Source organism: Pezoporus wallicus, unplaced genomic scaffold (assembly GCF_028554395.1).
Source record: "Pezoporus wallicus isolate ANWC-B61680 ecotype Strahan unplaced genomic scaffold, APGP_CSIRO_Pwel_v1 contig_8166, whole genome shotgun sequence".
NCBI lineage: Eukaryota > Metazoa > Chordata > Aves > Psittaciformes > Psittacidae > Pezoporus > Pezoporus wallicus.
The window spans coordinates 1,428,729-1,456,635 of record NW_026638114.1 but is presented as its reverse complement, the minus strand read 5'-3'; the positions used below and the strand labels follow the sequence as shown (position 1 = coordinate 1,456,635).

The following is a 27,907-nucleotide window of genomic DNA, read 5'->3' as shown; positions in this document are numbered from 1 at the left end:
GTCATCCAAGCCACTATCACTTGCAACATTACTTGTAAAATTCATTGGTTTAAGTATTCATGAAACAATCTCTGAATTTAAGTTTTCATCCTGAATTGGGGATAAATTTAAATCCATTCACTCTGAAACATACTTGCATAAAAAAACATGTATTGCCCTCCTCTTATAGACTTGACTGGAGAGCCTCAGTTTCCATACATGCAGGCCAGAAAATCATTGCTCATTTGTAAATACTCTCATCCCATTGCAACTCTATAAACCAGGCTAAAAATATCCCACAGAATGATTCCATTTGACTGCAGAAACCAAGCTCTGCAAATGTAGCTTTTGAGCCTAACATCTGTGGTGTGATTCTGGGCATCTCAGACCTCGTAGGTTCCCCTTTCTGCAGCCACAACCATCGCTGAAGCACCGAAGGAATGCAGCTGAGCTCTTGCCTGCCTAGGTGAAGGAGCTAACGGGTGCTCTCACATGTGTAAATAACAGTGCCCTGACAGCCATTTTATTGGGCTTGGTTATTAATTTATAAAACTGTACACATTTAGGCCTTCCTTTGTCTGGAAAGACATTAATCAAGCCCCAGTAAATGTGCATTCCACAGTACACAGAACAATATATCTAATAACCGTGCCTAGCAATTCCTTAGCCTTAATTTTAGTACTTTCTTACATTCTCCAGGCTGGTAGGACAAATCTCAGGGGTTCTTTCCTGTTAACTTCTGCTGCACCCCCCAGCCCAAAGGACCAGTACGTATATACAGCCCCACTTGTAGTCTGAATAGGAAAACACAGGAGTACTTTGAACACGGGTAGTCATGTTTCCCTGTTGTCACTTTTGTTATCGTACTCCATCGTACAGCAATGGCAGGGCTTACAACAACAGTGTTAATTCCTTTGTTGTCTGAGGCAAGCACATCACTACTCACCACAACTGACTGTCCCTTGCTTTCTTGAGCCAGCTATCTCATTCCCGTACTTATCGACGCACCAGCATTGCCCTGTGCTGCCATGGCACTGAGTGGCTTTGTAATAACCTTCTTCATTGCATCGTGGGATGAAAGCACCTGAATAAAACATAAGGTATAATCAGTCAGGCAAGCCTCTGTAGGAGAAAGCAGGTATGTAGAGTATTATAAACTTGTCACTTATTTACAAGAAGATCTTTACAATGTTGGTAAGAAAAATACAGTGATTATCTGGTGCCTAAAAGAGGGCAGAAATTATATATGATTAAGTGTTTTCAGCTGCTCTGGCCACTGCACAGTACATAAATGTTTGTGCAGGGTGATGGCACATGGTACTAGAGATGGCTTCAGTTTGCCCCTGAATGATTGATATTCCCAAAGGGCCCCTTTCAGATTTAGCTCCTGGTTTTAAACTTTTCTTCCCTAATGGATTATTACCCTGACTTCATTAATTCTGCATTTCCCTTCCATTTGTGCTTCTTCAGTGTTTATCATATAAGTCTTTCCACAACACTGTAATTATCCCTGGAAGGTATCTGCCATCTGCTTGCAATTCATGTTAATCTCAAGCACAACTTCTGCCTTACTGAGAGCTCCTATGTATAAAAGGAGAAGTAATGCATATGCTTTACAGAGAGGGACAACGGGATATGAAATCAGTAAGTCTTTGGATTTGAAGCCCAAGATTTGTCTCACAATAAAACAAATACAGTTCAGCCTTGTAGAGTGTGGTTCATCCTGGTTTCTGCAGATAGAGAAGCTCTCAGGAGAAACCTGTTTTATTGTTCCCACCATTTTTAGCAGATACAGCAAATGTACTCCAATATGAAAAGCCCTCTTGTCTGTCGAGATGAGTTAGCTTTATGCCCAGGGGAGGTCAGTACAGTCATTTCCCCTTCTTTGTCAATTGCTTCAATTTGAAACATGGCAGAACCCCACCCCTGCCCCCAAATCTCTTGTCTCAAATGATTTTGGAGAAAGTATTTTTCTCCTTTGTCAAATATAACAGTGATTCACTGGTGTAACAGTAAGTTTTTAACTAGTTCCATGTGTATAAGCATCTCTTCAGACACTTTATGTGTCAAAGAGGCTATTTCTGCTACGTTTCTCATAGAAAAAAATGAATGAGGAGGTGCTGCCCAAATGTCATGAAACTTCCTATATAAAAGCCATAAAGTGGAAGTCAGTCAATCTCATACACACACACATATCCATATAAAATGAATCCATGAATTTCCAAACTCATCACAATACAGATCTCATCTAATGCTTGAATACCACTAATGTAGGCCTGGAAGATGAGAACAGAAACCTTTGGACATCTGCAGAAGTCTCTGAGCATTGGATCAGTTTTGGAGAGCATTTTATATCCACTATTGAGAGTATTTCAAGTAACTTCAAAGCATGAGCTTATAGCAGGTTTGCTTATAGGTACCATAGTTATGTTCATGTACAAACAGAAGCATCCTGATGACTACCGAAGACTCGCTATCACTACTGACAAAAAAATGGATCTAATAACACGTACACATATTTGCCTTTGCAGGTTTTTGTAAGTTAATGTGCACTGTTCAATCCTTTATCTCAATATTGATTGAGAAAGGCTTCTTCTCATATTTACGCTCATGTCCTCTCTCTGTTGAGCTCTCCAGGTGTTTATCACTATGCACAACCTCTGGAGAAGTGCTTAGGTGCTGATATGGAGATGGCGCACACCAGCATGGCTGTCCCTGGGTCACTAGAGCTACCCGGAGCATCTTGTCCAGGGAGGAATCAAAGGGGGAACCTCAGTGGCATTACAGGGCAAGCAGAGAATGGCCTCTGCACTTTAAACTGTCTCATGCTTTCTCTTTTCCTTGGGCAATGCAACCTTTCACCTGCTTTGAAACAGGCCTTTTTTGCATAGTTTCACTGTGTTTCTTGTAAGGGATTAAAATGTTCCACACTGCCTGTAAAAGCCATAGATTTAAAAATAAATTATGGCCCAGGCTCCCTGCCAACATAACTGTGTGTGGAAAGGATTCACACTTTGGGTCACAGCGAAGAGTCGAAGGCATTTTTTCCTTCTGCATGGCAAATTTGTGCCAATTTGTATTTAACAATGAAGCCTTCAGTATTTAGCTACGCATACTAATGTCACAGTATTTGCCAGTCATTAGAGAGAAGATTACAGCATGTACTCTCCAATGTGTCAGGTGCAGGTGATAATCTGGTGAGGATAGAGAGTCACTGGGAGCAAGTGCTGTATAGTGTGATTTGTCCTGTAAATCCTACACAAATCAGCCCCTGTGTTCATTAGAAATAAACTCTGGGTGCAGGTTTTGCTATTCTGGAGCACAGCATCCGGACAACCCATTTAGTAGGAATACTTCACCCCATAATTTGGTTTGGCATCAGAGGACATATGCAGGCTTCGGAAGGAAAAAGAAGTTTTCCTCTCCAGAGGTTCTTGCACAGGTAGTGCTTCTCCACAAGCATGGAGAGGACTGCTGGGCTGGTGGACCAGTTTTACTATTAAGCACTGCAAAACGTTAGTCACTCCCCACTGAACTGCCTCAGGGTAGTGAATCCTGCTTCCCCCATCTCTCTGCCTCATGGAGTATTTAATTCCATGCAAACTTGAACAGCACGGCTGTATCTACATCCTCTTTCTGGTCCGGACCCACATCTCTTATTTTCTTGCATCATTTCCTTATCTGTATAATACTTCGCTTCCTCACAGAACATGGGGAGAATAATTACATGCTAAAGATAGCGAGGCACACAGGTAAAAGCCTGACAGAATTAAGCGCTAGCCAGCACACAGCTCCTTGTATTAGCTATTCTATTAGCTGAATTCACAGGCCTGATAGAGAAGAAAATAGTGATGGGAGCAGAAATTCATCACCTTAGTGATGTGGGAGAAGCATTATCAGGCTGCACAGTTGTATGCTCTGAAAGTACACCCTGCAGTTAATTGTACTCTAGATAAACCTGGTAGGAAAAGATGAATAGTGCTGTTTACTTTTTAATTCAGTCCCCTGGGATGCTAGGCTCTATTTGAAAGCCTCCACATTAAATGTATCTAATGACAATGGCTTTGAAGTACTTTGGTGCAACTGCCCTGTGTTTTGGAAAAATAGAGAGAGAACAAAATATCAAAAGTTGTCATTTTTATCAATGGATACAAGTTAACAGAAATCTTCTTCCCCTGCACTGCCCAGCCTGTAAATGCTGTGCTCTGTATGTCAGGAAAGAGAAGAATTAGGATATATTAATCTCTCTTTCAATCTTTCTTGTTGCTACAAGCCTGTTTTGAGTCACGTGTATGTTTTGGTTTCCATCTGTATGATTTTTCAGTCACTGAAGACAAAAGACAATGTTTTCCGCTGCATAAATAGCTATGAGATCAGATTAAAATCTCACAGGCAGTGCCATTATGCAGCCAGACTTTCAAGGTAGGTGAAGCAAAGCGTTCCTCTCTATATTGTAATTTTCTAGCTTGTGGAACAACCTTATGCCTGACACTTCTTGATTTGTTGAGCTTTCCCACCTTCATCCGTCATCTTTTTTAATACAGTTAACAAGAAGTTATTTGTGGTAAGGGACCATTCTCACTCCTTTTACTTTGTCATTTTACTCCTGCTATTGTGATCAGATACCACTGACGTGTGCTACAACCGCCTGAATGTTCCACTACCTGCAATATAGCCATCATTCTTCCTCGCACACCGGAACAAACCACTTATGTTTCAGCCCAGATGACATTTATTGCATATAGCAAATAACAGAAAAGCATTAAATAAATACGGGTTTGCCAAAGCTATCTGTTAAGAACTGGCCTTCTTACTCTTTTAGGTGGCTTTGAAAATCATGACACCCATGAGACAGAGAACATCGTGACTTCCATGCACTCAAACACAAATGCAAAGTACTTACTGAACGGAACACACATACAACTGAGCAATCAATCCTCCCTTCCCTCCCACAGCTATGAACAGCAGGAGCTGTAAGTCTGAAACATCTTAATCTTTATGTGAACTTGCTATGAAAGCATGATGGAATGAAACCATAGTCCCTGTAGCCTTTGGGTGTGTTTATGTATTACTTTAAATCAATGAATCCAGGTTGGGATTGTTCATAAGGTACTGCAGGTTTTGCCAAAGATGAGCTTTGCAGAAGCTCTCTTTGCAGGGTCAGTGTCAGATTAAAATCAGAGTAACCAGAGAAGCAGGCTGCAACCTGAGCAGCACTGCAGCAGAGCTGACATGCATGCTCCATGCTGCAGTAAGTGATGCTGTAAGACCCTGACATGGGTCCTCAATGATGAGCTTGAAGCCTGGGTCTGAGGTAAGCCAGGCTCTTCAAGGATGAAATGCAGAGCTTTCTGGGAGCAGAAACATTGATCTGTACTGGTATGCCTCATGTGATTTAGGTACACAAATGCACAAGGACAGAAGTTTCCATAAGATACCACCACATAAACGCTAGGCTACATAACACTGTGTGATTTCAGACTATGGAGTTAGCTACCTTGAATTTACTCACTTCAGCAACCTGATTTTTTTAGCAATTAAATGGGAAAATGCCGTGTGGGGATTTAACCTAATTTTAGATATCCATCAGAGCCGTGTAAGTTATGAATCAATTCAGGCTCCCAACAGTCAAGAGACAGGGGAGGCCATTATCACATCCTGCAGCATGAAGCATCCTGCAGGGCTGCCTAAAAAGAGATGATACAAATTCCTGTTTTCAAATACATGGGATATGCTGAAATATTTGTAAAGGGTGAGTAGGCAAAACTGAACCCCAAGGAAATGCATGCACTGCATCAGAGCTGCAAGAAAACACAAACCCATTGTCTGTGCATCGTGGCACCTTCAGCCCCCCTTCCAACATGGAAGGCTCGAGTACCAAGCAGTCTCTGTACTTACCCTGACCTCTGAGGTGATGAAGGCAGTATTAAGCCCTGTGCAGACCAGGTTTGCATTTCTGGAGAGCTGTAAAGCAGTGCTGAACTCGTTGCCATGCTGACACCTGTTCTGTATGTTGCTATCTCATTATTTGTTTAATTTCATAGTGTCAGGCCTATACTCCATGGTGCATATTCCCGACTCAAAACATTAGTCTCTAATTGAAAAACCATTACTGCATATAAAGTTACAATAATCACAGACGTTTTAATTAGTTGAGTAAATGAATAGGAAGTAATCGAACTTACCCAACAGACTCTTCCCCCTACTTAGCTTTTGAATTCTATTCATTTCATTCTGGCAAGGAAGACCTAAAATATAATGTATAAGAATCAATTTCCAGATGGCACGGGGCAGGCTCTGCAATGACTGGCTTCACTACTGATAGGGAATGTCGACTGCTGTACACCTGGGAACGAAAGCAGCCCATATGCTGGCACTGCACTGCAAAACAAATTTATGTCATTAGCTCCACTAATTAAAAAAGAAAAAGAAGGCAACACACTGTAGCTGACAATCGTGTTTGGGGCCATTTTCATTGTGAAGCCCATTTTTCCTCCAAACGAATATAATGTCAGCTCTTTAATTTATGATTTGCTAATGATGCCTGCATAAAAAAGTAAGTTCTTGAGGTTTTTATCAGCAACAGGGCTTGTTACTAGACTGTGGGCACTGGTGCTTACTGCTTCTTTGACTGAATGATCAAGGGATATTAATATCGCTCATCTGTGACATTAAACACTGTTACACACTGCCCTTTCACACCAGTGCTGGAGAAAAGAGCTGTTCAATGCACTTGATTGCTAATTACCAAACTATCCCTACCAGCAGGTCAATCCAACCTGAAACACAGGCCGACCCAAACAACTTCTCTTTGCCCTGCCAATCGCACAACTCACCGCCTGGCTTCTGGAAGCAGTAGCACCACTCGTTGTTCGAAAGCTTTCCATCCTTGAAGGAGTCACAGGAGTTGAAGAGAGGCTTGACACATGGCTCGTACTTATCCAGATAAATGGCACTGATCTCCGAGGGATCCAGCAGCAGGTCATAGTTCATGTCAAGTTTGTTGAACATCCAGCCTAAGGAATCCTTGCAGATTGGTAGTATGCTGGTGTCAAATCCTGTAAGAAGACAGGCACACATCCCCGGCTGAACCCCAGCATGCTCACTGCACAAGAATCATTGCAAAGCTGAAGCCTCTATCATACATTTTTGGCTGCACTCTGAACATTGACCTGACTTGCCCGAAGCAGAACAAAAGCCTAAGACTGAACTGATTGCATTGAATTTAAAACCCAAGCACAGCCACAGCCCAGAGCACCGCTCACACACGTTTCAGGAGCAGCGGGGTGGGAGGCCTGAGCTCCACAACCCATCACTGTAATTCAAAGTTATTTCTACTTAAAACGTCTCATTTTTCTTCCAGTCCTCATTCCAAGTTGGCCTTGTTCCAAGAAGCTGAAATGTGATGAGAAAAGGCTTCATCCCCTATAGTTTCAAGCTAGACTACAGGCTCATTGTGGTTTAAATCCTGCTTCCCAGACCTAGTTCTAGTTCCCGGACAAAATTCTTTCTTGCTGTGCTCTCACCTTCCACCTCTGATCCCAGCTTGTCACTCTTCAAAGCCTTGCATCCCGTGGTGGACAACAAAATGCTTTGGTCTGGGTTATGAGCTATGTGGGGAAGAGAAGGGGTGAAGCACCTCTTTTGCTTGCACCACTCTGGAGAATGGCACCACTTCAGCTGCTCATGCTCTTGTATGCCATACCAGCACTACCCCTTCTGACAGTCTCCAGAATTGTACAGCATTACAGGATTCTGCTCTTCCAGTGCTTTGGAAACCATCATCATCATTAATTTCAATAGCCCAGATCCTTAAAAGACTGCACCAGCAGCAGTTATCAAAGAAAGATAAAGTTATGCATACAGATACCTACAATGTATATGAGGTACGTGTGCCAGTATTCTGCAGTCTCCACAAAACCAGTGGCATTGCCTTCTTTCATGAACATTATAAATCCATACTGCCACTGTATTTTAAAATGCTTGGTACAAACATGGACTAGTTTGCAGGTTATCTATGATGCAAGAAAGTATATTTGTAATGCAGAGCTGATAAATAAGGATAATGGTTTCACCAAGGACATGGAAACATGCATACACTGCCTGGGGATTAAGAGGGACAGAGGTACCTGAACCATGCACCCTGGGCCCCCTGCACTCACTCTGTTCCAGCTGCCTGTGCACTGCGCATTCTGCTATGGGCCACGTGGAGAAGTCTGATGGGCTTTTTCCTTTTGCTGCATCTTTCATTGAACAAGGTCAAGCTTGGCCTTATTTGCTGTACGTGTCAAGTCCCATTTCAGGATGTTGCTTTGTTAAAGTGAAACATAAGATGCTGCTGGAATCCTGCTGACAGTTTGCCCAAGCTCTGCAGCCTACCTGCTATTTTAAGTATTAACCCAAAGGAGGGCAGTGCTTTATGCTGGAAGCAGTGTTTTTTGTATGCAGCTGAAGGTTGTCAGTGACACGGAGGAACAATCAGAAGAGTTAACTAATGGGAAGGTTTATGTCATTCATAATACATGTTGCTCTAAGAAAGGAAGAAGGTAACACCGTTTCCTTGCAGCTAGAGACAGCTGGGGCAGGAAAGAGAGAATTCATGCTGAACATTTCATCACATTTTTGTGCTCTTATCTCCTCTAATGTTATCTAATCGAGTTTGAGCACAGAGAAAAAAAAAAAGGCCACGTGAATAGACGCAAGGAGGAAGCCTGCTTGCCTTGCTGAAGCAATTAGGACTATTGACTTCAATTATTTTATTCATCTGAAGAACGCAAGCAGGATTTGGTCACTGTGCAATCTTTTGTTGAGTGAAAGATTTCATCCTTTACTTTGCCTTTACAAAGCACCAAGGAGCAGGGCATGCAGTCCTGCCTTGTGCTAATATATGCTCTGCCTGATTCCCCACCATGGGGCAGGTTATAAGCAGTAATCAAACAGGCAGGCGTGGATCATTCAATTGCATGGTGGAGCTGGGATCGGTACATGCTTCAGCTATCCCAGTTTAACAGCTTCCAGGGGAAAACCAGCTGTGCTCCACTGGCTGCTCTTTTCCTGCACAGATCCCCTCTCCAGTGATGGTCTTTACGCCCTGTCCTGGCATTTGCTGCTTCTAAGGTGAATGACTACAAGATGTGCTGTTCAAGTTGAGTACAGTATGGGTTGTTCAGCCCTGTCTTCAAAGGTCACCTCCTAACTGGCAAGTATCAGCACAGGGAGGAGGAGATCCTCGAATGAACTTGCCCCTGACAGTGTCTGTGGATTGTTTCCGAGTCCTGTTTTCCTCCCTGCTGAGAAGTCTTTACCTATGTGTACAACATGCACTGATCAGTGACCGATGGGACTACGAAGCTGCTCTGTGACACACCATCAGGGCTTGAATGCAAGAGACGACCATGAAAGGTCACTTATAAAGACAGTTATTTACATTAGTTGAAGAGCTTTTGCTTGTAATTTCTTATAAACAAGGAAGCTTTCATTGGTGTGACCAAAGTTCCAGATTAGGTTTATTAAGAGGCTGAGTTATTAGTGTGGTCTGGAAGTCTTTAAATAGTACAGTGGTAGGTGTTATGGAAAGCACTTAGCTAGATGGCTGTATCAGTGAAAAGGTTAATTCTTTAGTTGTCCCTTAATATGTGGCTAAAGGTGAATAGCAGTATCTATCTTGACTTCATATTGTCTCCTGGTAAAAGCTACTGCCTGTAAATCGCCTTTTGCAAGACTGCATCTGCAGTGGAAGAGCAGCAATCCTGAATGCTCTCGGCACCCAGCAACAGCAATGAAAGCAAAGTGTGCCCTGAGTGTGCAACACAGGCTTTGACTTACTGTGTAACCAGGGTAGCTGATAGAATGTGGTTCGTGGAGCTCACCTTCCCCAGGAGGTCACTGTGCTCCCATCAACTCGGCAAGCCCAATTAGTTTTGAATGAATTAACACCTATGTAGAGGCTTTTGATATACTTGCCTATAAACATGATGCAATATGCTGGATGAAATAAACCACATACTGTATTGTAATGAATTATGTGCTATAGTCTGGACTCCTGGCAAAACAGACCTGGAATAACAGTAACCTCAGTGAGAACTTTTCTGCATCTTTCTGTTCATCAGCTCAGTGCTGCAGCGCCTACGGGGAGCAGCAGGAGAGTGCTGCAGGCTCCACATCCCCCCTGCTCTTGGCTGCTTGGCAGAGGATGCCAAAACAGATGCCAGTGTAAGTTGTGGTGGTGGTTGCTCTTGTTTGGACACCTGCTTACAAGGACCTGGACTGACACCATCATGCTCCTCATCCTGACAGCTGTTCAGCCTCCTAACAACTTCCATCCACAGCAGATCTGGAAGGAAATCAAGCCGGTGACCTACATGTAAAAGTCTCATATGCGATTAACACATAAAATGCTCCACCTCCTCTAAATTAAAATGGAATTAAATTAAAAAGAGTCTTTAAGTGGAAATCCTAATTAAAAATAAACACATCTTCCAGCACACAAAATTATTTTCCCCCTTCAAGAGCTGACTTAGATGAGCCAGCTTTCTTTCATTGAAGCGTATTACAATTAAATTAACAGGGGAATAATTAACCTGATTTCCCCCATCGCTTAAAATAAAAGAAGGAGGGGAAGAAATGTTCCCCAGAAAAAAAATCCTTTATATTGCACAGATCTCCAGTAAAAGAAAAACAACTCCCACTCCAACCAAAGAGACTATCTAGATAAAATAAGGGAATGTTAGGAATTACCAACAGGCTCAGGAGCAATTTGAATCTGATCTTACTCCCTAATTAGTTTTATTATTTCCTTATGTCAAAGCATGTCCCTGAGATGCTTCTATTATTTACTGAGGAGATTTCAGTTGTACGAAGCCTGCAGAAAACAAAGTTCCTGGCCTGTGGCGCTTTGCTGGGATCTGGGAGATAGCTCATTGAAGGAAGGTTTGAGATTTCAAGCACAATGACTTGTCCTTATCCTTTCCCTTTCAGGAGAGTAAAAAAGAAGAAAAGAGTGCACTTTTCAATTCACCTGGGGGCGAACTTAATAAACTCAAAAAGCTTATTTACACTCACAGTAACATCTTGAAAATTTAATGTAGCATAAAGAAATCTCTGCTGGAACACCTTCTCTAGACAGCTGATGTGTCCAAGGCATCATAGTCATCGCATCCCACCATCTGTTCCTTTTACTGCCACAGGGGCATATCCAAAATGGATTATTTTGAGGATGTGCTTGCCTTTTAAGACTCTACAGGCATAACCAAACCAAGTTCAGTTTAATGAAGTGATCAGCCCTGGTGAGAAGAGCAACACACGCAGAGCAATAAAAAAGGGCAGTGTGTACATCAGAGCTTATTTCCAGAGCTGTGTGTGTCCTTTTTGCCAGGATTCACATAAATTCCTTTTTTCAGCTTGGCTTTGTGAACTTTACTTTGAATTCTGAGCCCTGTTTAAGATGTCTTTCATTGTTAGAAATGTTTAAAGCTAGAAGAAGCCAAACACTGCTGTCCTTACCCTGTATTTTCAGTGCTACCAGAGAGAACCGGAGCTGCAGAATTTGGCGCATGCAGAGTAATTCATGCATACTGTTGCAAACTCTTCAAAAGAAAACCATGCCCAAGTTTTGTGGCATTCAAAACTGATTTAACCATCTTCACTCACAAAGTTTCATTCTTTTTAACTGACACCTAAGAAAATGTGCCAAACTAAGTCAACAGTCTAAAAATGAACATTGTCAAGATCAAGTGTTTAAGAGCATCAAGGCAGCCTTTCATATAAAAGCTGCCAGGAATCAAACTAAACTAAAAAGAGATAACACTTCCTCTGTGAATCAGAGCAAACACTGTGGAATTACCAGGAATGTTTTTCTCACTGAAATTGCTTCAGCAAAAAAAGCTCAGACCCAACACCTCTAGGAACTGAATTTGGTCTTTGGCCTTTGGTAAGGTCCTCAGGAGCTCCTCACAGGTCATCTGCATGAAAAACACATTCTTTTGACAACCTGATAAAATGAGATTTCATGTGGTTCTGGGCCTGAATGACAAAGTTTTAAGTCTCTGCTGTTTCCTGCCATGAGGTCTGAATTCACGTCTTGAAGCTGTGTTTAGCTGTACATCCAGTTGAATTTTTGCACTACGGTTTGGCTTCCTCTGCACAATAATATCCCTTTTCGAAGCAGCATTTAAGGAATAAGTAGGACATATGGTTTTATAGATACTGGCTTTGTTGTAAATACTATGGAAAATAAATAAGGGACATGTGAAAAAGATCCATTTGCACAGAACATGGCTTGTTTCACCACACAGTTTTAAGATACCATTACTTGGCATTAATGAGGATTGACTACAGTTTTGAGCAATATAGCCTGTGGTATATTCTGTCTCTTTAGGAAGAGGTAATCTTAGAAGTAGCACAAAAGCAGAGTGGCTGTCTAGACATGGATCAAGAGCAAATGCCCATCCTGTTGTGCTGAGCCTGCCCTACCGCACCTTTAGCCTCTCCAGGCTCAGGCTACAGGGAAACCAGGCAGTGGGGTCAAAAAAGCTGTAAAAGGGAGCAGTTGGCTGAATCCTTTAAATTCTGTGGTTTTGGACCCTGGCTTTAGTCAGCTTGTACCAGAGAATCAGGGCAGAGAGGTGAAGGGGAGTCACACACCTAGACAGAACTTGTGCATCTTACTTTGCAGATCAAGAGACCACGTATTTTGGGACATACTATTCAAGAGGATTAATGAATCCTCACAGAAAACAAAGTCTCATCTGCTCTCTGATGAACATGACCTCTTTTGATGCTGTTAGCTGAATCTTTCTGAATCTTTCCCTCCCTGGTGGGTAAACGACATCAAAATGAGTCATGTTGGCTTAACCCACAGAGAGTAAATGTCCTCTAAAATGTTCATTTTCTTCCTTCTTAAAAAACCCCCAACAACCAACCAAACTCAAAACATCAAAGGAAGCAAAGATGGTCTTATTAAATACCTGGGACACAATAGATTCTACCTTTCCACACTGGTTAACTATTCCACCTCCGTGGCTGTGATGTGGATGTTTTTATTATTCTTTCTCTTTTATAAAGGGCTAGCAGGAAATTGCAAAATAAAATCAAAGTGAATCTTTTCCGACATTGGCATCATTTTCCCTATGCTTGTATGGCACATTTTTGGCTCATGCCACTGACACTGGGTTAGAAAATGCTTGGCCATAAATTGAGGAGGTAAGCATATGCCACTGTCTGTCCCCAAGAAATGATTTGGATGCAGCCACATTGGCATGGAGGGTGATGGAGTTTAACTGTACAGACACGAACTAGTTAACCTCAGGGCTTAAGAAAAGTCCCTGAGCAGGTTTATTTACTAGCACAGCTGTGACCTCCATGGCCCTCAGACACAGTTATCTGCCTGATTAACTTGTAAAGGTCTCTTTGTCTCAAACTGCCAATTTTTAGAGCAGTTTGGGCCAGAAAGAGTACAGAATGACTGCATCTCAGATAGAAAAGGATGCAGCTATTTATCCACAGGATCAGGTCTCCGGCATACCTGCTCCCTTACTGGCACCTGCTTGACCTGACATTGTGGCACTAACAGCTGTGCTCAGCCCAATGCTCTCTCAGGCTGGAAAGCTGCCTCCAACACCCAGTGTTCAAAGGGAAAGGTGTTTTCTTACTGCCTTGTGCTGTCTCGGAGCTCGTTGGTTTGATGACACGATTTGCATCCTCATGGAGAGCACCAAACCAGTCTTTTAGTCGGGAAGCAAGATTCCTCAGTTCTTTGTCTGTGCAAGCTAGAAAAAGAACAAAGCACGAGGCTGAGTCAAGAGCAGCAGCAAAAGAAACCCCTTTCTTCAGATAGGCTGTTAGGAAAATACTGTTTATGGTTGTACAGTTCTTCTCATTAAGAGCTCTGAAGAAAAAGAAAAGGTTAGGGAAAAGATGAAAGTTAAAGAGAAAATGTAAGTCATTATGCATTATAAGTCGTCCTCAAGTACTTCCTCGGTAGCTGATGCGATTTGTGGTGAAAGAAGCGACACGGAGAGCTACCCGCAGGTTCTCAATTAGAGCTATGTGACTGTTTAACTTAAATGTTTTCACCTTTTAGGATTTCAGAGAAAAATATCAGTCAAGCAGATGGGGAGGAGGGACAAGCTTGCCTAGGCACACTACTTGAACAAGATGCTAGGGATAATTTATAACCACATTTGGCTTAGTAGAAGGCTATTATCACAGTCATAGGAAACACATATACTTATTTATATATGTGAAGAAGAAAACTGTTGTGTTGCTCTAGTTCTACTGCAAATGAGACTTTGCCACCTCTGAAGGTTGTCAATTCCATTTTGTTAGCTAGGTGAAACATTTTTCTTATACATTTTTATTGAGGAATATCTAATTTTCCCAGAAATTTCTGCCAAGACAATAACATCCAAAGCAAATAGTTTTAAAGAAGAAAACTGAATTAGTCACCAGTTTCTGTCAGAAAAAATATTCTTGTTTCTATATCATGTTTAGTACTTAAAATCCACATGCTCAATTCTTTCATCCCTGCTCTGCACTCATTCCACATTTTAAATGACACTTCTTGGAATATAGAGCAAGATATTATGCCATAGAGGCAGACATCCTTCACAGGGCAAGCCACAATATGTCTTCTCCAATTCACTGCACATTCTAATATTCCTCCTTCCACCTTATTGAAGAACAATCGAGTCCCACAGCTTGTCTTCCCCAGTCAAACTCACTGCTCCAATGACTGCAATGGACCCACTGATATTTTATGGCTGTGGGGAGTATTTGTTCTCACAGGAGTTTTTTTTGGGGGGGTTCTGAAGTTGAAAACAGGATGTTAGGGCTTTTTCTAAGTGGACAGGTTTTTAGCATTTGGTGGGGAGAAAGATTTTCCCATTTTTCTATAAGGCTGAGTTTGACAGGTTTTCCTATTAAAGATAAAAACATGAAAATCCCACTGAGTCGATATAGGGAAAGATCAGGTCTTTAAGAAAAAAACAACAATTAATGTAAAATAACTGGAAGACAATACAATATTAACTGTAAAGTGGCTTACATTACCAAAAAAGCTTATCTCTTGATTTTCTCAACATATTTCATTTGTTTTAAACTATCTTTGCAAGTTAAGACAAGAGTGACAGGGTTTTTAAGCCCAGTTTCAGTAAGGAACATCTTATACCGCTGTTGTTCCTTGGCTGTTATTCACAAAGCCTTTTATCAGAGAAAAATCACAACAGAAGCAATAGGAGAGCAAATTCCATCCTCTTGCCTCTAACAATATCCCATCAGGAGATGTTGCCTGAAGGAGTGAGGGGATAGGAAAACTAATTTTAAAAGGAATATCCTAATTCTAGACAGGCACAAATGATTTCTTCTTTTGTAGATTTAGATCCATAAAGATGTTTCTATCATGCACTAATTTCAACATGAGCTGGGTACCCAAATACATGTTAGAAGTGATGAAGATACTCTATTACATGGGAAGGGAGATGCTGTTCCTGCATCCCCTGTTGAACTGTCAGTAACCGGTTTTCACCAGGCATATTTTTTGCCAAAATATGATTATTAGGCACTTACAGCAACCTGAGACCATGACAATCTTCTTTTCAGTACCTGTCTTCACAAGTGTTTCCTGGTAAGGATCAATTATGTTATCGCCTTTCACAATTAAAAGCAGGCAGAATCTTTTTTTCTGCCAAGTAGCTGTCTTGTCCTTTGAAAATCAGCTTTGCAAAGGAGAAGAAGAAAAATATGGCACATAACAAGTAGGTGTTGCTCAGCCAATACCTCATCTGTGACAGGGTACCCCTATGCTCAGAGTATTTCACAAATGTATCTCCAGTCACAGCCACGCAGAAACACAGCTTTGACTACTGATTATGTATGGAGTGGGTGAAAAAGAGGATTCAGCTGTCCAAGAAAGAAATGAGCAACATCATAGTTTTATTGTGCAAACCTGATACTTATTAAATATTCATTGTAGCACACGACAACTTTAGGAAGCCGAAGCTGGACTATGAACATGCATTCCTGCGCCTTCCAGACACCCTCATCGTGCCTTCTCTGCAGGTATACTGAGCTTCACAGTCAACAAATCTCAGGGAAATGAAATAGTACTAAAGAAAGTACCCTGTAGGGCTGTTTTCCTTGCTCAGATTTGCGTACTGACAAACAGACACCTCTAGACACCACAGAAACCTAAGTTGAGTCAAATGCTCGGAGCAATTCCATCCTGCCAGTGCAGATACCAGGCAGGAGCATGGAGCACACCCTCGCCTCCTCTCCCAGCCTCAGCATCACACAGAATGGCATTCCCCGTGAAAAACTAACATCTCTAAAAGGAATTTCACTAAGCAGTCATCTGGTTTCAACTGCATCGCCTGAGGTAATTTGAATCCATGCTTTTGAACTGCAGCAGAAAACAGGATTGAGTGCACACTGTGGGTGGAACAGAAGTAGATTAATTAATGGTAAATCAGACTTGAATTGATTTCTCTGTACAGTCCGGCCAATCAAACATGTCAGGATCTGTACAATGCCATTTATAATGAAGCCATTATATTTTTTCACTTGTCTGTAATGCTAGCTGTGTGGAGAACCAGCTTTTACCACACACATTCCTACTTACATCAGTTCTCTGCTGTTACACAAGTGCTGCAATCCACAACCTACATCAGCTCAGTTATACCCTACGGCTGCTCAGACACAGCACCCCTACATTCTCCTGTCATTCCCTAATTATATTCCTCTTGCTTTTGATGGAGCAAAAACCAGCTTTCAGCCTCTTCTGTGCTGTAGCTTCCTCAAAGACTGCCTCATCCACTCACTCTAAGGGCAGCCTTTAGAAGTGGACCTTGCCAACTTGACAGTAAGCCCAGAACTGGAGTTTTCTGCACGCTGGAAGGTATTTTTGTGAATAACTGAGATATTCTTTAAGCATATTGCTTAAGGACGATTCAACAGTGGGTATTCTGTTGAGGTTCTCTCTCAGGACTACATTCTTCTTCACAAGAATAACTGCTTTTTCATGAGTAAAACGGGAACCAAGTGTGCTGTTAATCTGCAGTGAATAATACATGTCTTCATGAGACTTCCATGATTTAATGCAAACTTCAGTTAAATTTCTGTTCAAGCATTTCATGCCCTCATGCTTACTTCTTCCTGCACTTTAAAATAAAGGAAGTATTATTTTACATTTTCTGTATTCAATTTCATTTTAATGCTACCACGCATGATTAAAAAGATTCTGCCTCTTGGCTCTCTACCAACAGAACTGCATTCTAGCTTATTGATTTTATTTGAGCATCTTCAAAAGTCTCTGAAGTTGAGAATTTGTTTGGGACACATTATTTTAGCCACTTCAAAGCGGATTGACATTCAGAGAGCATGAGTTTAATACAGACAGAGTGAGGCCCAGCCTCCAGCTGGGTATCCAGGAACCAGAGCACTTAATGATTTATTTCTGGTGGTAGAGCCCATTACTTACGTATCAAACAATTAGGAAGCATAGCTCTGAGGAGCCCCACATCTAAGATGCTCATATATAATTTGCATTAGTATAAGTTATAAAGCATCTTTAAGAACCCTCTTCATGAAAAATGCACTGCAAATGTACCTCTTTGCTATTAATAGACTTTTCAAGTAACATTTCTTACATGAGAAGAACAGGGATGTAGAAGGAATAGATAGGATAATGGGTCTCTTGCTATGTGAAGATCCATAAGGAGAGGATACCTAAGTTGCAAACAATATGGATAGTGATATGACTTGAAGCACTCATTAAAAAAATCTAGAATGAAGAGAAGCACCAAGGGAGGAACATCTCCATAGTCCCTCTCTAGCAATTGGGATCTGTTTAGTCAATTGCCCACAACCATTTAAAACTCCAGTGCTGTGAAAAAGACACAAGTGCAAACATATGCAAGTATGCATCTTCACTTCTGTATGTATTTTCCCCAAGATAAGAGAATCTGCCTTAATTTCCTATATCTTTTTAAAAAGGGAAACCCACAAGATTTTATCATTGTTACATTATCTACGTTACCTGCCATGTTCTGCCTCAGCAGCCTTCTGATACCAGGTCCCTACTTAATATTAATTCCTAGATCTTTCACTGCTGATGTGCTTCAATGAAATTCATTCACAGCCCACAGCTTCCCTGCAGGTCAGTACTGCTGCTGTTAGGAACGGGGATGGTGAGGCAGGTTCGCTAGGTAGCATCCAGCTCATCAACCTGATCGCAGTGCACAGTGCCCTATATCTGATGTGGCGGTGGTACCACAAGCAGTAGCAGAATCTGTCACTTCTCTGAGCCGTGGCAATTTGAATGCAGGAGGAAGATCTATTTGCAGCTGGCTTCAGCCAGCATCCTCAGATCTGAACCAGCAGATGTTACGAATCATCTTGCAGAAATGATTTAATAGTGAGCCCTGAAAGTACAGATTTATTCCCAAGCGTGAAGCAATTGGTCCAACAGTTATTTATTCCTAACAAACTGAAAGCACTGTTGCTAAATACCTATTTCCACCAAGCAGAAAACATTAATCTGACCTAATGGAAAGCCATTAGCATGCTGTAAAGGCTCAGGTTGTTATAGTCGTGATTCCATTATGGCCTTTTTAAGCCATACAGATACTAATCTATAACATTGGTGGTGAAAATTAACAGTAATATTTAATTTTGCTCTTTCAAAGAGGGACTTTCAAAAGCGCTCAGTGCCAGAACCCAACATTAAAACTGAACCTACCTGTAAACACATAAGATTAAATCAATATTGAAAGTTTTCTCACAGGGCCAGGATGGATGGGGCTTGGAGCAACCTGGTCTAGTGAAAGGTGTCCCTGCCTGTAGCCGGGGGTTGGAGCTGGATGAGCTTTAAGTTCCTTTCCAACCCAAACTATTCTATGATTTTATGATCCCATCTTTACTCCAGCCTAGCAAAACAATACTGTAAAATCTCAGTTGCTAACAAAACAAGCTTTATAACTCCTACTGCAGTTAACTGCAAACAAACTTAGTACTGAGGAAGTACATTACTGCATTAATGTTTCACTTACTGCCACAATGTTCTGGTTCTGTGTGACAAGCAAGGAGCCCATACTGTGCAGTAAAAAGTTACAGTGATGTATTGCACTGCATTTCACAATAAGCAAGCTATGCAACCAGATTCACAGTGTAACACGTTTCATGTCATTTGACCTCTCTCATCTATCTAGCATTTATCTGTTGACTTATCATAAACACTGTTATTATAATAATTCTTACAAATAGTACTACATTACTGCCAATTACATGTGGAGAGATTGGTTCTGTGGGTTCAGATTATTGTTGTTCAATACTAAATAGTCTCTGAGGTAGATATTGAGGAGCAAATTCCCTATAACCTGAATGCCCAAGTGGAGCATGTGAACGTTCAGCTGTTTCTGTACAGACTTGGAGCAGTAGGAGGGAGTGGATGCATTAATGGAAACTAGCCCTGCTTACTGCTGGGCTTGCACAGCAAACCAGCTGTATTTGTAAGACATATTAGTTGTAACAATCAGTTCAGTCATTTGTCCTGTGAGCCTGGAGGACAAATCCATTTAGTTTTGATTAAAATGTGATATAGCACAAACCTCCATGACATTGCCCAACAGTGATGTTATATTCCCCCAGCTAAAAAAAGGACAGGAATAGTTTCGACAATTCAGAAGGGAGAGAAGCCTCATTTTTGTATTTCTGAAGAGTAACATGACAGTTATAGGGTAAAACACACATTTAAAAACACCACAATAACACTATTATACAAAGTTTGACATAAATGTATCATAGCATTGGAGCTGACAGGAGATAATGCTTATCTTTTGTACTAAGTTTTACATTATTCTTTGTGTGAAAAGAAAATGTAGCAATTTCAACAATGCTTTCTCTGACAAGCATCACTACATTTTCTCCCTTGTAGGTAAGTCAACAACTTATTTCACCCTGCTGTAATTGTGTCCATGTGTGTGGATTATCACAATGGGTTTTAAAACTAAAGTACAACAACGTAGCAGCCTTCAGGCTTCAGGGAATGGGTCTGCTCCCAGTCACGCAAAATAGAAAGTGTGTTCTAAAAACTGCTGCTGCAGGAGCTGATTTGAAAGTAAATGTCGAGATAAATTCAGTGCTGTGCTAACCCCCACTTCAAATGCAACTACACACACATGGACAGAAACATACATGTGTATACGTGACTTGTAGAGGACACCAAGTGTTTTATACGTGATATTTTGGTGATGCAATTGTGGTGATCACCACCTGCACAAATATTTCACCATTCTTGGCTGGAAGGGACAATGCTTTAATCTGTTTTGTTCACTGGGGCCTTGGGCAACTTCTTATAACAATAAAAGCATGAAGTATGATGCCAATAATCGTTTGAAGTTAGAAAGGAACGGATTGTTTACTGTAAGGAAAGGAACTGCATTCCAAACATGCCTGCCTGGTTCGATAAATTAACGGCTTTCATTTAAAATCCCTCCTATAGTCACCAACATTTCACAACAAACTTCTGTGTGGGTCTATTTGTTGTACTGCATTTCCAGCATTCACTGGCTATTCTTCTACAGGGCTGACACCTATGCTGATAAGCACCCCTGATCCTTCTGGCACTTGTTTTGCCTCACCTTATAAATACAGCAGCAGATGCCAAGATCCTGCAATTCAGACTTTGAGATGACTACAGGAGCAGCTGAGGGATTGGGAAGATGAAATTGGCTTTGATCAGAAGCTTCCTTAAAATGGTACATTTAAAACACAAAGCTCAGCTAAAACTGTATAAACAAAGATTGAGAGCTACAAAGCTCACTCTCTAAAGCTGTAGGCAAAGTGTACATCTGCTTTCATTGTACTTAACACTAGTCCCTTTTCTGCTCTGGAAAGTACATCTTAGCCAGGTGTTTAAGAAGCCTCGAGGTTTATTTAAAGACATCCAAACTGTATTGATGCTGGGGGTCTGCTGGAAGGATTGTGGGAATAACACCCTGTGGTATTTTGTCCATGTCAGGTACAAATTCAGATGTTATCTCCTGCATGGTTCTTTGCCTCCCAAAATTCCTTTGCAAGCTCACCCTAATGTTCCCATTCAAGTTGTATCGTATCATCTGAAAGGGGAAAGAGACAGAGTTGTATCAACTGGAAACTAAACCAGAGGAAATAAAAATGTCTGAATGGACTTTTTCATGCTGTGCTCCGGATGGAAAAGTCTTGGTAGAATCGTCATCTCTCCTCTCGCCTCCCTTCCTGTCCTCTCTACTCTGTACAGATGTCCTCGACTTGGCACACACACGTATTCACCCAGTCTTCTACCTTTAGTCGTGGCTTGTCAAGCACTGGGCAGTCATGCAAGAGGGTTGAGTTCTTCTAAAAACACTCACTTGATTTTACAGCGCTGTTTAAAGCAGAACCACAGCTCACAATCTATGGTAGGTTTTCAGAGATACGTGTCTTTGCTGCTAAGAGCTTAGCAGATATTGTACTACTAGGCATTTGAAATACTAAACAAACTAAGCTGGAAGAATAACTAAGAGTAGAAACAAAATTCATTGGGGTTAAAATGAGGGAACTGTCATTTTTAGGCAAACCATAGTGTGTACATTTGAGTTTTGCCGGAATTGTTGCCTACAGACAACCTGCTGAACCTTCCCACATCCAGGAGGTTGTTTTGCTCCACTTTCTAGAGCTGATCAAAGAGATAACTTAGATTCTGATCTTCAGTAAAACTGTTCTGAATTACAGCAGTTAGAAATAACTTGAGCTGTTGATATTAAGGGCAACTGCTCGTTTCTATGAAGAAAATGGCCCTGAGCTTGGAAGAGCAAAACTCAGGTAGCAGGATTAGTAATTTGACAGTATTTGAGAAGATATGGGCAGAGCTATTTATGTTCAGTCAGAGCAGGAAAGCAACAGCCAAGAATATAAAATAAAAGATTATATGTCGAGAAAAAAGTAAGAACACAAGATGATTTCACAGAATGCCTATGGTAAAGCGTAAGCACACGAATGCTTCTCAAAAAATAAGTTGAAAATACGGCTATATATGAAAACAAATGTAAGAGACTTCAATTTTTTATAGTTCCTTGTGCAATCACAGATGGATTTAAGCTGAATTAGGAAAAATAGCCCCAATGGCTGTAGACCATTTTTGTAAAGTGTCATAGTAAACAGGTATCTATTATTATCTGGCACTATTCTTCTAAAATACATGAGGTTTTGAGTGGTTCATAGGATAAAGCTGCTTTTTTGACATAGTCTGTTCTTTTAACACTGCTCCATCTCTGTAAGTTGCTTCAAATCTACAACTGATGAGCTCCCAGATGGCTATTGGGTTTTTTACTTGTTGTAATGAGAAAAGGTAATATTTTTCGGACTAGCAAGACCTAAATGCCAGTGTGTGCTGGACAGGTAGATGCCTATTCTGGAGGTAAATTTTGGGCTATCCACCCTTACAGTAATGATCACTGCTGTCACCTGAAGAAACTAAGTGCAGAACATGGTAGAGAAATGCAAAATCAGCACTCTTATTATGCAGCTTATATGCATCTATCACAGAGCATTTCCAGAAGGCCAGCGAGCACAATGACTGATCTGCTTTCCCACAGGAAAAAAAAGACCCCACATCCTTCTCAGAGTCCCTGCTGTGATTTAGGATACTGCCTAAAAGCTGCAAGAGGGACCGAGGAATTTATTAGGACTCTTTCTGCCAGGACCTGGTACTCCATCATACAAAGAAAAAGGGGGAAGCAATTGAATTGATTCACTTCATTTTTTCCAGAGTCCACCATCTTTCTTCACTTCCTTGGGGACCGTTGAAAAGTGACAGATAAATCCAATTTGCCCATGCTTGAGCAGGATGGAGAGAGAGATACTCGTGAGTCAGCATATGCCAGCAGAAACTGTTTTTCCCCCTCATTAACTTTTTTGCACATCAGCTGGTCTTTATTTTATGCTGTGTATAACCCTGTGCTTATTTTCTATGTTCCCTACTGAACGTTATCACATCTGATATCACCAGGGCTTCATTAATGTAAAATGTTGTCATGTGGTGAGTTATTCTTAAATGAGAAAACATAAGAGAACCCTAGAAGAGAAAATGAGGAGCTGCTGGACCACATGGGGCTAGAAGTATTTGAAGATGTCTCACGGCAATCCTTCCAGCAAATTGTTGGGGAAACTGACTGAAATGTGCTAAGAAAGTGCAAATGAGACAACACAGCTCCCCAGTGGATTGCAAAGATCCCTTGGAAGGAAATCAGAACCATCTCTGCACTACTGCACCTTGCAAAATCAAGTTATGCACAAATACCAGCGTAGTTACACAGCATTCAGGGCAATGAGACAATCAAGTGAGGGAGTCATTTTAGTACAGAAGTACAACGTATTTTGAGAACCAAATTTGAATGGATTTAAGATCTGAATAGGATTTTACTGGAAGCAGCTTTACGCAAGTGCAGTGCCATTAACTTCACAGGAGTGAATAGCTATCAATACCTTAGCAAGCACACTTGTCTCGGTTGGTTCATGGATGCTCAAATGCATCACACTGACAAAGGCATTTGGAAATACGCTTCTCACAGTAGATGCCACTGCAGGTGAAAGAGATGCATCACAAGCAGGGGTTTGGCTTCTGTTTAGACAATTGTCTGCTGTGGTGTGAGCAAAAGGCGCTGTGAAAACACACCAAATAATGGGCCTATAGCTGGGTGTGAAATGAGGAAGAACTGCCTCCTTTACAGAACCAGTGGTCAGGAATTTGCTTTGGATTTAAGCTGGCAGAGGCATGGAGAGGCTCAGTTTTTAACAAGCTTTGGTGCATTTGCCTGAGGTAGTTACTGATGCTTCAGCCATTATCGCCTCTGCTTCTGGACTGAAGAACTGGGGAGATGCTAAAGCACAAAGCAAACTTCTACAGGATTAAGAAGAGGACAGCTAAGCTGAGCTGGGTGTCAGGGAAGGCTACAGATATCAAAGTCTCAAAACCCCACTGGCTGTTGTTTACCTACCGTGACATGTACCTCCTAGAGCTACAAAACTTCATTTAACAGTGTAAAGAAAACTATGAGATGAACATACTAATGACCAGCTGGCCACTTAGATGCTGCGGGAATCAATAACTTCAAAAAGTATGGAACGGAGTAGCACAAACCTCCTCCTAATGTGTACTTTGCAGAAATGTCAATTCTTCTCTCAGCCCTTCATGAGCGTTTCTGTATTTGAAGACTTTTAGAGGGAGGATTGAGTTTTGTGCACTCAAGGATATGATTAATTGAAAAGGTCCTGATTTTGTTTTTAAATATTTGCACTATTAAAATATTTAACATTAAAAAAAAAGAAAGCAGCAAGCGAGATCAAAACCACCCTGTGGCATTATGAAAACTGTGAGCTTAGCAATTCGGAACAAGACAAAAACGGATTGTGTGAAAGGAATTTGTTGGGGTTTATTGTTAAATGACAGACTTGGAACTGCAGTTGAGAGAGGTTTGAAAGTGGCCACCCTAACAGGGTGTATTGCACTTGTAAGCCTTTGTAGAAGCAATTGTTATCATCTCCCCAGAGCACAGACAAGTCTGCGAGCAAAAAAGCAAAGCCAAGGAGAAAAGGCTGGCTGGGAAGCAGACCTCCTTTCCCAGGCTTATACGCTTACTTGCTGATGCCTTAAGCCAAAGTGAAAACAATCTGAATCTAATTTAAACTTTAGTCATTCTGCAGGAAATTAAAGAGCTGGAACTGTACCTGCTGAAAGAACAGGCGAGGAAAGAGCAACGTCCTGGGCAAGGGCCAGCAGCACTCGTTTGGATGAAGACCTAGTGTGGTTCTTCCAGACCCATCACCTGTCAGGCCTCATAAGTGCTCTTCAGAAGAATTATTTAATCAGAGCAGCCATGGATCAATGCTCCCAAAGTGTTTGCAATTAAGTAATTCTGTAACAGGTCCAGCACGGCATCCTGTAGAACTGAGGATTTGGAGCTCCACAGAAAATCCTACGCTGTGCAAACATCAGCAGCTTTCCAGTGGTAGCTTTTTAATTGGGAACACTGAGGCCATGCTTTTGACAGGCTTCTCTTACGCAGTACAGAGGCATCAATAAGAATTCATCCTTTAGTTACCCCAGTATCTTGCGTAGGTTTTTTCATTATCAGGCTGTCCAGTTAGTTTCTCCTATTTCAATATGTTTAGACCATAGTATTAAAATTAGACTATAGGCCTGATCCTGCTTTCCCAAGGTTCTGAATTTACTTGGGTACAACTGAAAGCTGAGCCCGATTTCTCCAGGTGCAGTATACTGAAAAGACTTTTTGAATATATTATTCAGTCTCCCTCCAAAAGAAGCTTTGTGCATTTAGAATTCATTGTTCCTTTGATGCTCTTTAAAGACACAAGGATGTATTTTCACACTCTGGCCCTTCTAATTTTATTTATTTTTAATTCACTACCGAAATTTAATGTACTTATGGATATAATACTAAAACCTATACCTGAAGCTGGATAAAGTTACCTATTAGGTCATTTAAGACTATTCTGAGTTATTTGATTTGAGGAAGCCTTAATGTTTCCCTTGTTGCTCATTTAAAAAAGAAACACTTGAGCAGGTACACAGCACTTGTAATGGGCATTAACTGAACAGTGATTTGAAGAGTAAATCTGTGGAGGCTGGAGCTCCCTAACCGGAATAAACATCTTAACAGTGACGCCAAACTACCCATTTTGTTTCTAAACACTGCCCAAGTAAAACACAACAATTATGTTCTCTATCAAATAACAAAAATTGCTTTCTTCATCTTTTCTTGTTTATAATTTCCTTCTGGCTAGCAGAAACAGTGCTGCACTGCTGGTGCTTTCACATCTTTGTTTTCAAGGCTTGGGCACCAAGGGATGCTTTTTATCTACGGAGGCAAAAGTAATTTTATTCTTGATTTCTTATCAAAAGATGAGCAGTAACAAACATGCAAAAGATTTATACAAATATGTTTTAGGAGTGTTAATATAAACCTTTATAATAATGGAGTTTCAAGGGGTAGTTCTGGGTCATATCTAGAAAAAAAGTCCTATTGAGAGATTAAGGTACCGAATTTGGTTTTTTCCCCAATAAATAGGTGTGAGAGAAAAATGCTTTGAAGGAGTTTGAGGAGAAGATGTTTGCTCAGTGGTGATGGAGGTTGGCTCACTTTTGTGGGGAGAGAGGGAAGAAATGAAACCCAGGGTAGTATGTTCTCCTGCCCTAGGGCTGTAAGCTACAGTCCTATCCATTAGAGAGATAATTATTTACAGTCATACAGACTTGTCTTAGGTATTCTCTTTTAGCAGAAATGCTGATGTGTATTTCAACAACCAAACACAACAAAACAAACAGGATCTGAGCAAAAAAATCTGCTGATGTACTTCAGTGGTACAAACACAACTATTTAAGTATCAACATTATTTGTAATCAAAAAGTACCTGCTTTAAACTTGGCTAAACTCTGGCAGAAAGCAGACATGAATGATCTGCTGGTACACAGCTTGATAGTTTGATTACTGTTTTATCAGGACTGCTAAACAGTATTTCTTTTGTTCCATGGTGAAGGTGAACTGCATTGAAAATTACATTCTATATAGATCGAGTAGACTAGCTGAGATTTACTCTCACATAGATTGGAACAGCGCAGATTTCAGTTCACTGAATAGTATTTTCTTGGCTAATTGGTTGTAAAATGGGTCTGGAAGTCAACCCAACATTTTTAAAGCTACTGCAGTCAAGAGACAGTGAGTTTGTGCTCTTCTAACAGAGCCGTCCAGTGTGAGAAATGAAAACATACCCTTTTATAAGGTGTAAAGTTCTCAACTATTTGTACAAACATAACTTCCTGAAATGTTTTGTTCATTTGCTATGGCTGTAACTAAATACAAAGGAAATGCATTGACAATGTCAAGAAAATCTGACAGAAGTCCGAGAATTTTTTATCTTATCATGTCCCTGAAACCTTCACTGACAGCAACAGGAGATTGGACTGAAGTATCTATGTAACAACAGGTGCAGGACACACGCATTCACTCTTCTGCATAGCAGCCAGAATCACAGAGCTACTCCCGTACAAGAAATAATGCGAGAGAAGCCTCCTTCAGTTGTCCTAAAGGCAGGCAGTAAAGAGTAAAAATCACCCTTGGATTCATATCTACCTGGCTGTATAAAGCGCTGCTGAAAGCCCAATTATTTTGATGGATACTGAGGAGAGACAAAAAAATAAGGACTTATGTAAATTTCAGTGAAAGAACTCAACGTATTTCTAAAAGCACCTCAGGAATTTACAGTAAATAATGCTTTCAAAGGAAATGGTAATCATTCTGCAGTGAAAGCTTCTGGTCTTACCATCTTTACTTCAGATCGTATTAGTACTGTGCATCATTACAAGAATGTGTTCTTTGAAGCATGTGTACTCTATCTTCCTTCTATTCATCATAAATACCCTCTCTCTGAAAGTACACTCTGCCACTGTGCACACATTTTTCTTTCCAAGATTTAATTCATTTCCTAAAGAAATGTCACACAGAAATCAATCTTGCCAGTACAAGTTCACAAGGCCTGATTCATTTAACAAATGATTTCTTGACAACTGTGAGATAGAAGGTAATGGAATGTTGTTATTAAGAGCAACGTTACACACTTCCAACAGTGTATATAGAGAAGGTATATATGGAGGATGTTGATATTCGTTCATGAGCAAGTGATACATTGAGAGAACAAAGAAGAGACTTTCCATGGTTAATGGTTGGCTTCTGGCTTCTATTCCAGCTCCCTCTTTGTACTCGCAGCTAATGCTATTGCATAAATCCTGACCTTTACTGCTGCTGGTTTCACTGAAAACAACAGCGTGCAGAAAAAGAGAGAAGAAAACAAGTGTCCTGTTACAGAAAAGGTAATTTTGATTGGTTTCCAAATGTAACTG

At 40.9% G+C, this 27,907-nt stretch overlaps 1 protein-coding gene across 1 annotated transcript in view; it reads right to left on the bottom strand.

Annotated features, from left to right (window-relative positions):
- SPOCK1 (SPARC (osteonectin), cwcv and kazal like domains proteoglycan 1) overlaps positions 1–27,907 on the bottom strand; it is a 285,227-nt gene that overhangs the window by 2,145 nt on the left and 255,175 nt on the right. Inside the window, exons 7-10 of the mRNA XM_057409448.1 lie at positions 13,629–13,745; positions 6,816–7,037; positions 6,165–6,227; positions 926–1,063 (exon numbers count right to left, since the gene is read on the bottom strand). Coding sequence (XP_057265431.1) covers positions 926–1,063; positions 6,165–6,227; positions 6,816–7,037; positions 13,629–13,745 — 540 coding nt within the window. The remainder of the gene's footprint in view (positions 1–925; positions 1,064–6,164; positions 6,228–6,815; positions 7,038–13,628; positions 13,746–27,907) is intronic.